This window comes from Epinephelus fuscoguttatus, linkage group LG19, assembly GCF_011397635.1.
Source record: "Epinephelus fuscoguttatus linkage group LG19, E.fuscoguttatus.final_Chr_v1".
Lineage (NCBI taxonomy): Eukaryota > Metazoa > Chordata > Actinopteri > Perciformes > Serranidae > Epinephelus > Epinephelus fuscoguttatus.
The window spans coordinates 33,602,863-33,619,068 of record NC_064770.1 but is presented as its reverse complement, the minus strand read 5'-3'; the positions used below and the strand labels follow the sequence as shown (position 1 = coordinate 33,619,068).

At 39.1% G+C, this 16,206-nt stretch overlaps 1 protein-coding gene and 1 long non-coding RNA gene across 4 annotated transcripts in view; one reads left to right on the top strand and one right to left on the bottom strand.

The window, feature by feature from the left end:
* Nucleotides 1-11,781, bottom strand: part of LOC125879893 (interferon-induced very large GTPase 1-like) — an 83,197-nt gene extending 71,416 nt beyond the window's left edge. The window contains exons 1-6 of one of the 3 annotated variants that reach the window (XM_049562035.1): nt 11,723-11,740; nt 10,440-10,468; nt 9,998-10,109; nt 8,957-8,994; nt 5,541-8,844; nt 3,180-5,441 (exon numbers count right to left, since the gene is read on the bottom strand). In XM_049562035.1, the coding sequence (XP_049417992.1) occupies nt 4,012-5,441; nt 5,541-8,844; nt 8,957-8,983 (4,761 nt within the window). In that variant the 5' untranslated portion in view covers nt 8,984-8,994; nt 9,998-10,109; nt 10,440-10,468; nt 11,723-11,740 and the 3' untranslated portion in view covers nt 3,180-4,011. Of the gene's footprint in view, nt 1-3,179; nt 5,442-5,540; nt 8,845-8,956; nt 8,995-9,997; nt 10,110-10,439; nt 10,469-11,722 lie in introns of those variants that run through there. The other 2 variants (XM_049562034.1, XM_049562033.1) reach the window with 2 other exon arrangements.
* LOC125879940 (uncharacterized) overlaps nt 1-15,668 on the top strand; it is a 105,873-nt gene extending 90,205 nt beyond the window's left edge. Inside the window, exon 4 of the long non-coding RNA XR_007447991.1 lies at nt 15,512-15,668. This is a non-coding gene — a long non-coding RNA (uncharacterized LOC125879940). The remainder of the gene's footprint in view (nt 1-15,511) is intronic.
* The last annotated feature ends 538 nt before the right edge of the window (nt 15,669-16,206 follow it).

Sequence of the window (16,206 nt, the reverse complement as noted above, 5' to 3'; positions counted from 1 at the left end):
TTAAGGGACACCTGTGAGCTGAACAGAGAGAGGGAAAATCTAACAAAGGAGACTTGAAGGAGGATGGAAAGGAGAAGTGAGAAAGGGGAAAAAAGAGGAAATAAGTGAAAGGATGAACCCAGCACTGGATTAAATGAAAAGACAACAGTGAATTAAACCTAGTGACAAAGTGTTACAAGGACTGGCTGGAAATGAACGGTGAGGAAACAACGACCTCAAAAGAAAAGCTGATCTCTGGAGCAAGTGGAAACAGACTGGGTCTGCTGTGCTTTACCTGCTTGGATTCAGTGGCTGAGCTGAGGTGGATGACTCACTACCAGCAGATGAGTTTGTTCTTTCCCCACAATCTCCTGGCTTCTCCAAACTCAAGCTTCAAGCTAACCTGGGTCCTTCCCTCCCCCCTCACTCACACTCCCCACACACTCTTCCACCTGAACTGATTTGAACTGAATTACATTCATATATCCATCTGAACTGAACTGGCCTGAATTTTATTCATACATTTTGGCAGATTGCTGTGATGTATTATTTGTGAAAAATGACCATACAACACACACTACATTTGGATATAGTAGATACATTTAGAGTGCTAGATATATATCTATACTAAAGCATGGACAGTATAAAAGCTATACACATTTGACAGTCAGGTATTATTATCATAGTTGCTCCATATATTAGACAGAAGCTAGCTGTCTAGTATTTAACTTGTGCTGTATGCAAAATGTCACAATTGTGTTCTTTTAAAAGTTATGATAGGTAGTGTACAATCTACTATAAACACATGAATATACCAGTTTGTAACTGGGCCTAAGGGCTAAAAAAAGGACAGCAATGTCTTTTGCTGTTGTTGTTGTTTACTGTCTTCATAATAATTCATAATCATGTCTGTACAAAGATAAATATGTAAATCACAACAACATCAGCCCAGACACCCCCTCTGCAAAGCTGCAGTCTTAATCATACAGCCTGTCATTTTATGGCTAATTTTTCTTTAGCCTTAAATGAATCGGATGAAATCATATTTAAAGGCAGTTTTTTAAGTTTGGTTAAGATGTTCACTCTTGGTCTTCACTTAAACTAGACTAAAATGTTGCATGTAAAACAATCATCTGTCCAGTCTTTCAGTGACTAAAATGTCATGTGTTTTTACCGACTTACATAAAGATTAAACATACTTGAATTAGTATGTGGCAGGACTTAGCCATATTTTTGAGAGTGTGGCAAAAGAAAATCAGGTCTTCTTCAAATGCTTATCAATAACAAAGGAGACGGACACTCCAATGACTGTATGAAGGGCTTATTTATTGCACTAAAATGAAACATTCATTTTTTTCACAAGACTGACATTTCTTTTTCAAAAGTGTAAAATTGTTGAATACTCCAAATTCTTGAGAAAGACAAACCATCATTCACCATTTTCATAAAAAAACAGACTTTGAGAAAACATCCTAAAATAAAAACTGTTTACCTGTATTTTGATCTTGATTTTAAAATCCTGTTACTTGTATACAAAGCTCTAAATGGTCCTGCGCTTCAGTACATGAGGTCATCCAACCATTGCTCGTACTAATTCTAAAGCAGGAGAGGCTGTCTTTTGCATATATGTCCCAGCAGATGAAACACCCAGCCTGTGGACCTGTGAGAGGCACACACTGAATACTTTTAAAAGCAAGTCAAAAACACTTCTCTTCATAACAGTCTATGGCTGACTTCTTCAGTGTGTGTGTGTGTGTGTGTGTGTGTGTCTTTTATGTTTTGGCACTGATTCTTTCTCTTCTTGTCATTTGCACTTGTTTTATTATTATATGTCATTTCGAAGTGGTAGCACATTGTGTTGCATTTTCTTGTGTATAAAATGCACCATATAAATAAAGATGACTTTACTTGAATAAAAACAAAACATATTTTTAATTAAACAACTTGGTTTGTCATCTTGTAGTTGTATGAACATGTCAGTTTGCAGTTACAGTTTATACCCACGTCTGTCCAAAGTCATTTGTAGCCCTGACAGCTGACAATGCTTCTAATGTTGCTGCAAAGAAGGTGCATATTCTAAAACATGGATGCTTCACACACATCTTAAACTCAGCAGCACAGAATATCTATACAATCAGCACAGAAAATCTACTATATATAATCAGCACAGTTTCAAGATGGGCACCCAAGATTAGTGTCACCAGTTCAGTATCTGACCAGATACTGATCAAACCTTTTGTTTCTGACTAATGATGTTGAATAATGGCCAGAAAAGTGTTTCAGCAGAAAATTATGTCACAGTGAAGCTGACCTTTGACCTTTTTGATATGAAATTTCATCACTTCATCATCTTGTTCTGTTAGAGATTTGTGTAGATTTGGTCATAGTTATCATATGAATTCTTAAGTGATTGTCAAAAACTTGTTTTGTGAGTGAGGTCACATGGATCTTGAACTTTGACCACAAAATTTTAATCAGCTCATCCTTGCATCCAAGTTGATGTTTGTGCCAAATTTGAAGTTGTTGTTGTTGTTGTTGTTTTACCCTTTAACTTTCAGCTAAACTTTTCGGTAGAGCACATTTTGAGTCACTATATCGGAATAAAAAATGTTCACCCAACCTCATTAACCTATCTTTACCATTTGGTTAAAGTATGTCATGCAAAACAAGTCCATTAGATGTCACTGTGTCTTTAAATATTCTGCCTTTTTAGTTCACCTGCTACAGGAAGTCAGTAACAAAAGACTCATTGCAGACATTGGGGCTCTGTGTGGTAGGATTGTCAAAGGTGGACATGTGGTTTTTTGACGTTCTAGTTTCAGAGGTCTTACTGAACAGATTTATGTAACTTTATACAAGAAATAAAGGTCTAATAATAATAATAATAATAATATTCTTTTTTAAACATGCTCTACCAAACAGTTCATTTGTCCTTTCAGAGTAAAGGGAGTGATGCCAAGCTAATGTAATTGAAATTAAGTAATTACTACAAAATAAAAGTACTTCATTGTTGTTAAACAATTTATGCAGAATAACTGTAAGTCTGATTTTTTTTTTTTTTTTTTTTGCATTCTAAAGCCATGCTAAACCAAACAGTTAAATTGTCCATTCATGGTAAAGGTAGGGATGCTAAGATAATACATTTACAATTTTTACCCCCCCCCAACAAAAAAAGGTTAAATTTTCACTGTTTAGATAACATATATTTAATGTTATTTGACTGTATAGAAATTATATCAGTATGATTTTTCACCATTTATCAGATGTTTTGAAAATACTACAATGTTAAATATCTGGAATAAATACATGGAAATAATACTAGTACTAGTGAGAAATTGATATATGCTGGTATACTAACCTGGCGGCACAGTGTTTGTTTATGCCAAATTTAAAGAAATTCCCTACCATCAAAGTGTACGTTTGTGCCAGATTTGAGGAAATTCCCCTAAGACCTTCTTAAGATACCGCATACACGAGAATGATTCAGACGCAAGGTAATTTTGACCTGAACTGTTGACCACCAAAATCTAGTCAGTTCATTGTTACGTCCAAGTGGACATTTGAAGCAAATTTGAAGAAATTCCCTCAAGGTGTTCTTGAGATATCTCATTCACAATAATGGGACAAAGGGATGGACAGACGGACAACCTGAAAACATAATCCCTCCAGCTACAGCTTTTGCCCATGCGGAGGCATAAAAACCTATGACTGATTCTGATCTGTCTCGTTTTACAATCATCCTGTAATGGCTAACAAACATGCCATTTATAATTACACATTTGTTGTGTTTGCCTTTGCTTCATGGCATTTTCAGGAATCCTGACTAAATAATGTTATCCTGCAAAACAAATTGAGATACATATTGATCACATTATAAATAGGTGCTGTTTCTTTCAGTCATCTTGGGGAAGGCCTCATCCTGAATATTGCTACTGTCGTGCTCCTTCAATCAAATCAAAAACTCCTATTTCTTTTCAACAGTTAAAGACAGTTTCTGTTATACTGAGTAGAGATTGGTTGTTTCTGGCTCAGTCACAGATTGTACATTTCATCCAGACTTTCAACAGCTTCTTGTTTACTGTGGTCTCTCCACTCAGGAGGAATTTCTCCCCTGCCCTGGAATTTTAAGTCATAGTGATCTTCCAGTTGCTGTTGAAATCGACATACAAACCATTTCCAGTATGTCAGCTTAGACTCATCAGGAGTAATTTGCCATGTGGCATACTCCTCCCCAGCACGTTGATACTGTTTGTAAGGAATACTCTCATCTGAATCGGGATGGGGGTAGAAACGTTGATTACTTGCAACTAATGTTGTGCAGAAGTTGATGTCCAGTTCCACTGTGTTTTTAAAATGCCATCCTTTAATCCCAGAGGGCCGATGAAAAGGCACACTGTGTTTGTCAGGACTGTGATTTTCTAGCGTGTTGGTACAAACAGCTGCACAGAATGGACACTTTGCCCAGCAGCAGTTACACAGCTGATCGATGAGGATTTGATCAGGCTTCATCCTGAATTCCTCCATCTTATCCAGTGAGAGGCTGCTCACATCCTTCATAACTGATCCAAGACCTTTCTCTATCTCTTCTGTAAGAAAGTCAAAATTGTTAATGTCACTGAAGTTTTGACAACAAAAGGTGTTGAATGTCAGCTCATCTTTTAGCAAACTGGAAAACTCCTTTACCCACATGTCTGAGTCTCCTCTCTGGGTTTTGACTTTCTCTGTTGCAGTAAATAAAGCTTGACTCACAAGCTTATTGATGTCTTCAACATTTTTCTTGAGTATATTCCGTGCTTTATCTTTGTTGTCTGTGAGGATGTATTTCTGTACTTGCTCTTCTATAAAAGTCTCTGCTTGGCTCCTTGGGTGGCAGATGTAGGTGATAAAACCACCAAAGTCCTCTTTCTCAGCCAGTGACTTCAGCAAGTGTTTCTCCAAGTTCAACCTGTTCCCACTGAATGCTGGGAAACTGCACTTCATCTCTCCAGCAAGATCAATAGCAGTCTTGTTACAGACGGCCTCAACAGTGGAACTCTTCAGTTTCTCACAGATCAGTTCTCCAAACACAACAGCAGATGAGCTTCCTCTGCAGAAGCTGCTGAAAATGTTGTAATATTGCTTTTTCTTGCTTTCTACACAAGTGACTGCATCATTGTTCATTTTGTATTTTTTATGGGACTCTGAAAGCCATCTCTCTGCTTTGTCAAACACATACAGTAAAATATTAACTGTGAACTCCTTCTTCACGGCGTATCTGCTGTTTGATTCAAACTCTTTCACCTTTTCTTTGACATTCTTGGCCACTTCTTGCAAGTAAATTGATCTGTAGCCTCTTCTAGCAACAGGTTTGCCCTTGATTGCATCAAGGGACTGCTTTTCAATGCTGTCAATGAAGGATCTGATAAGTTGCTGTTCTTCAAATGCTAAAGATCTCCTTGATGTATGTTCTTTGTTTTGTTCTGCTGTTGATTGTATGAATGTTTTTTCTAAATTCTTAATTCTTCCTTGCCCCTCCTCATCTTGGGATTGTTGGCCTGTGTTACACAGGTCTCGGTCCTTGCAGAGAGCTACATAGCAACTGTAATCACCAACCTCTGACATTTTTTTGTAGCTGCCACTGCTTTCACATTCAGCTATAAGAGACCATTCAAAACCAAGCTCCTGAAGGATAGTTGCCTGATCTTCTTCATAGTTAAAGTCCTCAATAGGTTTTGTACCTGCAGTTAGTTCACTAACCCAGCCACTCCAAACAGAGTTGAACTGTTTTTTAAGTTCCTCTTCATCTTTAGCCTTGTCCTTTAACTGATGAGCGAGCTCTTTGCTCTTTTGTAGCAGCTTGTTCTCAAACTCTGTCTTCTTATCATCAAGCTTTTTACAAGCATTTTTCTGCTCAATCACTTCATCCAGTTTTCTTTTGACTCCTCTCACTTGGTCGTCATGAAACTCCTTGATTTTGCTTTCAAATCGTCCTCGCCACTGAACCAGTATTTCTTTGTCCCTGTCATCATCAAAGTATTTTGTCATTGCTTTTTTGATTTCTTCATATGTTTTATTCATTTCCTCATTAAGATAGCTGAGCTCAACCTTGTCAAGTTTTCCATTTTCAATTCTGGTATGTAACCTGTTCTCAATGTTTAACATGTTACTCCTCAGGGCCCAGGTCCAGTTCATATACTGCTCCTCAAGTTTTCTGTACACTGCAATTTCAAGTGTGTTTTTGAAACTGAAAACAAAGTTTTCATTCAACAGGGCATTCCAAAGGTCCTGAGTTTTGCTTTTGAACTGTGAGAGAAAAAATTCAGCTGACTGTGAAGCTTTGGAGAGGATGAACTTCATCAGCTCTTGGACACTCTCACTGTAACCTGGATTTGGAGGAGCCATAGGTGGATTTCCCTCCCATAGTTGGGCAAAGTATTTCACATCTTTCTGCACATCAAATGCAATGATGTCACTGAAGCACTCAGCATTACAAACCTCCTCTTTGGCTGCTAGTTGGGCCATCTTGTCCAGTTTTTCTTGCAGCCATCTCTTTCCGTCCATGTTTTTCTCTGCAGCTGTAATATCTGTAACATTCTGGTGAACAAACAAAAAACTTGGAGAAAGTTGAACTTTCTTCATCCTCATGAAAGCCTGAACAACAATCTGCAGAACATCTTGCATCTCAGCTGGATTTTCTCCAAAGATGTTGATTAGTGTCATGTTTCCCAGACCAACAACAAATGTTGCCAATTCATTGTCGTGGAGAAGAGTGGCGTTACCCTCTAATTCAAGAGCGCGCAGTCCTTCAGTGTCCACCACTAGAATGTAGTCAAACTCAAAGTCTTTCTTGATCTCATCTGAAACTTTGACCAGCTGCATGAAGGCACCCTTGGTGCACCTGCCAGCACTCACTGCAAACTGTAACCCAAACATAGCATTCAGCATTGTTGATTTTCCACTGCTTTGTACACCCAGCACTGACAAAACAAAAACTCTCTTGTCGCCCAGTTTCTTGATGACCTCATCTAAAAGACTAGAGATCCACATTAAAGGCACATGACCTGCATCACCATCCATCAGCTCCATTGGGTGTCCTGATATCATCAGCTCTGCAGCCAGCTCAGGGTATTTAGACCAGTCAGTTTGTCCCCTCGTTGTTTGTTTCTGCAGAGATGCATGGGCTTCATAGATCTGTCCCATTTCTCTAAAGATGTGCTCCAAACCGAAAGTGGCAGACTGTAGTTTTGTTGATATTTGTTCAAGCTCAGTTTGCTTGCTTTTTAACTGATCAGATTTGTCGCGTTTCTTTTTCAAAGCCAAGACCTCAGACCACTTTTCACCATAGCTCTGTATAATTAAAGACAGATCATCTGTGGAGAGGGCATCAATCAAAATCTGAGTCCACTTCAGGAAATACTCTCTATCTGTTGATGGCAACGACGAGAGGGTTTCAGTGAACAACTTCATTACTTCACTACAGGAAGCAGTGCGTTGAGCTTGTCGTATTCGCATCAGTTCCTTTTGCTTTTTACATTTCTCCTTCTCAATGTGTCCTTTGAGGTGATACAGTTCTTTGTTTATTCTGCACCACTTGTGCCACAGTTGGCCTTGACAAGGGAGAAATGTATCTTTGATCTTTGAAACATCCATCCCCTGAAGCAATTTCACAATTTTAATTGCAGCAGATTTTCCTTTTTGGCAAACTTCATCATCTTCATCCACACTGATTCCAGAGACCTCAGCCATGGTTTCAAGCTGGAAGGATGCATGTGGTCCTGACAAAATTCTTCCAATGATTCTTTTCAGTTCCTCAGAAACATCGGACTGATTTCTGTCTCGAAGACCCATTATGTATTTTCCCTTTTTTTTCTCAAAAGCACCACATTCCCTATCAGCAGTGAGACATATGAGAGGCTTTGGAGACTTGAGAAGGGCTGAGATAACTGTGGTACTTCTGTCCCCTTTTCCCAGAGTTGGTACAAGAACCACATTTACTGAAGATTTCTCAGTCAGTATGTCACGCTGTTTTTCAATTGACAGAGCATCACCATGAAGATTACAGAAGGCAATGCAGTCAGTGAAGGCATCATTGGGTTTTCCTGCAGGGCAGTACCAGGCAATCTCTGCCACACCATCCATCAGATGGCGAGACTTGGTGCTACCTGGGCAGTTTCTGTGGAAGAAGGTGCTGTGACGGTCATTGATCAAAGTGTTAATCAGCTGTGACTTAGACAGAGATAGTGAACCCAGGCGGAGAAATGACACCATGGGTGTCTCAGCTTTGCAGATGGGCATGCTCTTCATGGTGACAATGTTTGAATTATCTTTGATTTCAGTTACCTTCCATGTTTTTCTTATTTGTCTGAATGTCCACAGAGGACATTCAATATCCATTGTGACTGGGTCAGGAACAAGCAAAGGTAAGGCATACTGACATTGTGATAGCTTTGTTGTCATGTTCTGCTTCAAAAAGCTGTCTGAGCAGTGAAATACTGCCATTTGAACATCCATTGGATGCACATGAGTCTGTTTTGATTGATCAAAGTCTGCAGTGGTGCTATAAAAATCACTTAAGTCATCATCGTCTGTGTCAACAGTGTCAAACTCTACAACAGGCTTTGAATGGGTCACCTCATCACTATCCTGTCTTACAGGAATATATCTGGCTCTGTAGTCTAACATCATCAACCTCTGAAGAAAAGTATGAGCGAGTTCTTTCTCAGATGTTTCATGGTCCTGTTTCACAGGTGGACCTACTTTAAGAAAATCTGCTGGTGACAACTTCTGTTGATGTTTGTCTTGAAGGTGAAGTCTGCCAAGCAGTGTTTTGGTTTCTCTTTGATATTGTTCCTTCCTGTTGATCTCTTCAGAACTCTTCACTGACTGCTGTAAATAAGTAAATAAATATGTCCTGTATGTAAAGCATTGTAACACCATACAATGAGGTATAAAGTAAATCATCCTTAACATTTAATGAATTAAATATGGAGTTTCTTACCTTATCCTTGTTTCCACTCTTATCCATATTTAAGGTACCTGCAATAGAATAAGTGTATTATATGAGGGATGGAGCAATGTACTTTGAAAGTGATATCTTGTTTTTCTATTTAAAATGACAACTGTAATCTATTTTGAACATTAAAGGCACTATGTGTAACAATTTCAGTTGTTCTTTGAGACAAACAAATTTTGCAGTCAAAAGTGTGTCCTAGCACATGTGTATTTGCCTCCATCAGCATATCTAAGTATGTCCGTAAGCTCCGAAATTCTCATTTACATATACATTGTGACCGGTATCTCATCATGTACATGCACCATCTTGAAAATACAGGTACGTACAAGGACACACTTGAGAAATACGGAATCGCCTTTTGCGTTTTCACTTGCGTTTCCGGTTTCCGTCTGCAGGTAGAGTGATGAAAAGCAGCAGCAAGCAGGCTAGTCACAAGTGCCGGTGAAAAAAGGCAAAAAGGCAAAGTGACCGGCGATTGAAAAAAAACCGAGGTTCAACATTGGGGTAGCCTTTCCCAGGTGGAGAGAGCTGCTGAAGGAAAATCACAGCTAACAGTGCTAACAGCTGTTAGCGCTGTTAGTGCTGTTAGCGATGCAGTGTTTCGAGGAGAGAGATGAGGTATGTGAGGTTGAGCCACTTGTCAGTTGTCAAAAGACAAGACGTGATTGGTTTGTTTTCGATTTACACCCGCCCCAACAGTCCTACATTGTAAACACAGCCAGCATGGTGAGGAGGGGGTTTGTCAACTTGCGTCGCGTGCGTCTGTGTAGCAGCCTGAATGAATACTCCATGAAATATCGGATGACATGGTTTCATCAATGTTATCATAGCTTTTTGGTACACAGCAGCTACCGTTGTTGCAATACGCGCTTGAAACAGTGAGGCGTTAGAGTGCGCTATCCGTTTGAATGCAATAAACGATCTCAACACTAGGTGGGAGAAATTCCTACACAGTGCCCGTATAAAAGCTTCATTAGCTCTATTCTTGACTTTTTCATATTATTGCAGTATTCATGAAAATTTCACCTGTCCCAGGGTCTGCCGATCGTACAGGCTTGATTACAGATTCTCCTCCTTTTGTTGTAATGTCTTCATTCTTTGTGTGTTCAGCATCACTGGGTTCATTCACTGGATTACACTAAGAAAACATTATTTTATTTAACATACGTTAACCAGGTTATAACTTTTGACATTAGGTACATGTTCGACTAAATGCAACCAGGTTTATATTTTAGTGAGACAAAAGGAAGCTCTTCTGCAAGTGTTGTTTCAGTTCATCCATGCGTTCAACCAGGAAGTTGAAGGACTCAAACTCACTGTAAACTAACAAGGCAAAAGGCTCCAATCTTCAGCTGAAGGTTCAGGTATTAGTGCTGAACTTTGACATAACTTCAGAAAAATAGCATTTAAAAAAGAAATGCTTCTGTATGAACAATGACAACTGAGGACCATAAGATGTCATCCTTACCTCTGTTTTAGCTGCTCTCTTCTCCTCGTCTACAGCAGGGTGATGTAACAACAAGCAGATTGCACGATCAGACATAAAAGAATTTGTTTCAGTTAGTTAAACATTCCAGGTTAATAAGATTTACACATATAGTTTGAATTATTTGAAAAAAATATCCACATTCAAAAACCCCAACATAGCTGACATGTGTGCGCTTGCGCGAGACTGTGAGACATGGGCACCGCCTTCATGTGTGTTGACATGCTTTTGCTGGTCTCGCGCGCAAGTGCGCACACGTGAGCACAGTCCACAGAGAGGCCGTTAGAGCTACAGGTTACACTGAGGCTAAAAACAGAGTTCAAATGACGTTTTTCCAAACAACTTTTTATGTCGGGGCCTCAGGACACTTGAATCAATACGGACGAGCAGTATGGAGATATTTTATGGTTTCAATTCTGTGTTCTTGGACGTATTAATCTGGGTCGCCGTCAGCCATTAGGTGAGCAGTTGTGCTGCTACCCACTTCTCCCTCTGATCTCCGTAAGTGATGTGAGGACTCTAAAACTTCACCAGAGCCTCCCTCGGCATATGGGTGAGTAGATAATGGCTGAATTTTCATTTTTGGTGCACTATCCCTTTAAGGGGGTGTTACAAACTTTACATGACTTTCTGTGTATGCCGTCATAAATATAATTCATGATGAGCAAACATGACAAACAATTGAAAAAAGCTAATAGAGGGAAAACACGGGACTATCTTTACCAACCAGCACTGAAACCCATTTAGCCATCCCATTTAGACAATCAGAACTCAAAAAGCATCACTTATATTTCTTTAGTTTTGGGTTAAACTCCAGCTGGAAGGGAAAGTTCATTTGACCCAAATAAGAGTCCAGTTCAGAAAGTGACTCCTCATCATCCTTCCCAAGTAACTCATATTGTGAGGACATTTTGACCATCCCTCAATGCTTAAAAAAATGAGTTTGAAGGTTAAAACTTGGCATTAAAATTAAGGTTAGAATTAGGTTTAGGTTAGGATTCTGGTTAGGGCTGGGGTTAGACAGTTAGTTGGGATGGTTATGATTAGGGTAAGGGGCCAGGGCATGCTTTATGTTAATGACAATGTTCACAAGAATAGAAAGACAAACTGTATTGGTCTGTATTTGTGCCAACGCTCTGAAAAAATGTCAAGTCAGATCACAATATAAAATTAAAGTTGTTTGAAAAGTTCAGTGTCTGTTGTAAAAAAAAACGCGTATGCTAAGATTGAAGTGTTCAACAAAACAGTATGTAATTTAAACTCACAGTTCTGTGTCTCCTTCCCTCTGCCTGGTCAGTGGGGATATGGCTGCTGTATCCTCCAGCCCCACTCTATATATAGATAGATCAGAGGCCTGTGTCCTGTGTGACGCTACGTCTGCCCCTCACAAATCCCTCCCACCTGCCCCTGTCAAATCTGATGTGGTGTTATTATAGGTGGAAGGAGCTGGGAAATTCTGCAGGCACATTACTTGAAAATCAGTGATGACAAAAGGACACGTGAAAGTCGCACAGCTAAGTCAGTAATAACAAAACTAAAAGTGAAAGTAAGGGAGCTCCATTTCCTGGAAACCTTGTGACTTAGTTATAGGCTAAAAGGTCACACTACTCAAACACTGCCAAGCACATACTGCTGTCAACACTGAATATCTGTGACTTGCAGAGCCACAGCTGCTACAAGAGTTCATGTTTGTTTAGAAAGACATTAATTATGAGACCAGGAGATCCACTGATATTTAACACATACAAGAAGAGGTTAGTCCTAAAACAGGACAGAGGCACTGATTCAGTCTCAAGCTTTCAGTTTTAATTAAAACTGCTCCAGATGATAGTTTTAAAGTAAAACTGAAAGCTTAGATCAAATCCCATTTCCTTTTATGGGTGAGCGACTTTACTCTTAAAGCCTCTCTCTCCAGTGTGTTTTGGTATTTTTATGATATTTAATATTTTTCTGAGTCATGTCCTGACAGTGTCATTGAGCCACACTGTTCGCCTAATTTTTTTTATTTTTTTTTATTTTTACAAATGACTTAATTTCATGCTCAAAGTTTAAAATAAGAAGGTGGTTGCTAATATGGAAAGGTGACATGTTGTTGTAGTTGTGTCCTCCACCTAAGTTTAGTGTGTTGATTATTTTCATAATGGCATTTATAATCTTACTATATAATGACGAAAACTCTGTCTGTCTGTGTGTCTGTCCACGTTTTTCTCCTCACTGACTTGGTCAATCCATGTGAAATTTGGCACAGTGGTAGAGGGTCATGGGAGGATGCCAATGAAGCAATATTACATCAATTGGCCAAAGGGGGGCGCTATAGCAACCGATTGAAATGGCAAACTTTGAATGGGCATATCTCATGCCCCATGTGTCATAGAGACATGAAACTTTGCACAGAGATGCCTCTCCTCATGAGGAACACATTTGCCTCAAGAACCCATAACTTCCACTTATATAGATTTTCCGCCATTTTGAATTTTTTGAAAAACACTTCAAATGGATCTCTTCCTAGGAAGTTTGAGCGATCTGCATGAAACTGGGTGAACATAATCTAGGGACCAATATCTAAAGTTCCCTCTTGGCAAAAGTTGGAAAACTTCCTAAAACTGAGCTTCTATAAGGCAATGAATATTGCGGAGGGCGTGGCTCATCACATAAAGGTGTAGAACATCTCAAGGGTTTCACCCATCACCACGCAACTTTGTAGGCATATGACCACACATAATCTGAGGGGACCCCTCCATTATTGACCCCATCAAACAAAATGGGGGCGCTAGAGAGCTCATTTCTTATCTAGGCCTAACCGCCATATGGATTTTTACTAAACTTGGTAGATATGTAGAACAGGACGCCTCAAGGTGACTGGAGAAATTTAACTCTAATTGGCAACTGGGTGGCGCTATAACAACAGAAAAATGCTTAAAAATGCCTAAAATGCAACCAATCGCTGTGGCTCCCCCTGTGGACCAATGTTTTGTTTTGTTTTCTAATTTTTGGTAGGAGGATTGGCATAGGTAGAAGGTGACAAAGCTACCAATGGTTATGGACTAGTAGTGATAATTATAATAACATGGACACAAATGAATGAATTAATGACTTAATTTCAAACCCAAAATGAAAAACAAACAAGACAAAGATAACAGTGTACGCAAAGGAGTAGGTAGATGTAAAACCTTTATGTCCTACTCCCTACCCCTTTCTTACATTTCTTTTTTTAACTTGTATATTATTTCAACAAATTCCCAAATTGATTTACAACTAATATACAACTATCCCCAGTCTATTTACCACCCAATTAAATCAATGAGTAATAAACCCAGTCTACTTACAGTCCAAGTACCAACCAGTGTTACAAAATAAATATGCACTCCCCTAACAAAACCTTTCCTCATCTATATATCTGCCAAAAATATCTTTTTGAATAGTTTTTTAAATTGATTTATATTTGGGCTTTGTTTCAGCTCATCACGTTGCCCATTCACAAGTCCACCCCAAACACTGAAATACACAGACTCTTCTTAGTTGTATGAATACATTGTTTTTTGAAATTAAATTCTCCTAAATTTTAACCCTCCTATTATACATTATTGCAGTCAAAAAATTTCAATGGATGTGACTTTAAAACAGTGTGTTGGTGTGTTCCCTGTACCCCACACTGTGAGCTGTCCTGATTGCTCTCTTTTGAAAGATGTATAATGGTTGTAAGTTACTTTTGTAAGTGTTGCCCCAAACTTCTACACAGTAAGTCAAATAGTACAAGTGATGAACACAGAAAGTGCAGTGATTTATGGTCCAGTACGTGTTTTGTTTTCCCCAGAACTGCAATACTCTTTGCCAACTTTGTTCTTACAATTTCTGTAAACGTTGAAACATAAAACAGACAATTCAATATACAAGGACATTAAAAAACTGTTTAAAATGAGGATTAACCATAAATCTTAAAATCATGAAAAATGAAAAAAGTCATAAGATGAAATAGATTATAAAGTCATAAAATCATGACATCATAAAATCATAGAATTTTAAAAGTTAAGGCTAGTTACAGGCTAAAGTGAACAGATTTAAAAGTGAATTTGAAAATATTTAGCGAGGTAGCTTCCCTGATATCTGTAGGTAGTGTGTTCCATAGCTTTGGGGCGTAACTGACAAAGGATGCATCCCTGATCTTCTAATGACTGTTGCTGGGAACCTCCAATGTTCCTGGAGGCAAAAGAGTTTGCAATGTAGCTCGGTCCAAGCCCATGTAGGGCTTTGAAAACAAGGAGGAGGAGCTTAAAATCAATTGTAAATGTAACAGGAAGTCAGTGTAGAGCAGCTCAGACTGGCCTGATGTGCTCTCTCCTCTTGGTTCTGGTTCATAGCCGAGCTGCAGAGTTTTGAACGAGCTGAAGTCTTTCAGTGGTGTTTTTTGGGAGGCCAGTAAAAAGTGTGTCACTGTAGTCGAGTCGGCTTGAAATAAAGGCATGAATCAATTTCTCTGTATCTTTTTTATTTATAGCCTATGTGTGGTGAACGGCTGCCGTTAACACACTGAATTACACAAAATCCCACTGGCAAACATAGCTCAACACACTGACACACTCAACACACTCTCTCTCGTTGGCTCTCTATCATCTCTTGTGACAGAGTCGGTGTGCTCTGCAAATTATCTCATTACTGCTCTGATGAACAGTAAATTAATCAATGCAAATGCCATATTGCTGTTTTCCAATACTGTAACTGCAATATTAAGCATTAACCATTTGAACAGAAAGTAAAACTGGCTGGAGGGGGGCTTTAAATAACCAGGTGCTACAGCAATGCAGTGTAAGCACCAAGTGCCATTCTCAGGCTGATGATTCAGAGCTTTTAAGCCTCCCCCCAAGTATTGCTTTTATTTTCATTTTCATTAAGACCCCTTTAGGCTATCAACAGTGTGCTGCAAGACTCTTATGTCATACAGTTAACTATGTAAAGCAATCCTTATTTTTAATTTGCTGTACTTCTATAAGTATTACACTCAATCATCACAAATAACTTAAAATGCTGTTTGCTTCTTTTATGACTTTTGTTTTCAGGAATACTCCCCACTCTTCCAGAAGCTTTGATAAGGCCTCCTCTCCAAACAGCAGCTGGAAGTCTTATAGGACCAATCCCTTTGTGTCAAGGAATCTTGGGAAGACTGTGAGCACTGTGCTGGATTTCTCGGGATCATGAATCACTTCTGTCTGTACTGAAAGGTTTGTCTCGTTTTTATGAAAATCTGTTCAGTGTCTGTGCTGTGCCTCTGTAGAGATATGGCCTCCCTACACTGATCTCCTCCTCCTTTTTCTGAACAGTTAATGCAACAGTATTACACAGCATTTCTGGTGGTGGTGTGTTCTATATTAGCAGAGTTCAAATAGACAATGTGTGCCTTGTTTGGGGAGAAATATTCAAGGGTGGGTGGTGCTGGTTACAAATCGTTTGTTGTAATCTGATAAAGTAGTTACTGGGTCACCCCTCTTTAAGTTTTTATGGCTATTCATTCATTCATATGAATTCATATTTACTCAAATTACTCACTGCAAGAGAAACAATCCCGTCATGGACTGACAACATTAAGGTCATTGGGTCAGAAAGTAACAAATTCAAACGTTGGATCAAGGAGGCCATAGAAATCAGGAAGCGGGCCAGGGACACCATCAACCGGGATGAGGGGGCCTTTATGATGTTGCACACCTGGAACTCTCTCTTTCAGAGACCACGGCGGGGGGTGTGACCTGCCTGGCAG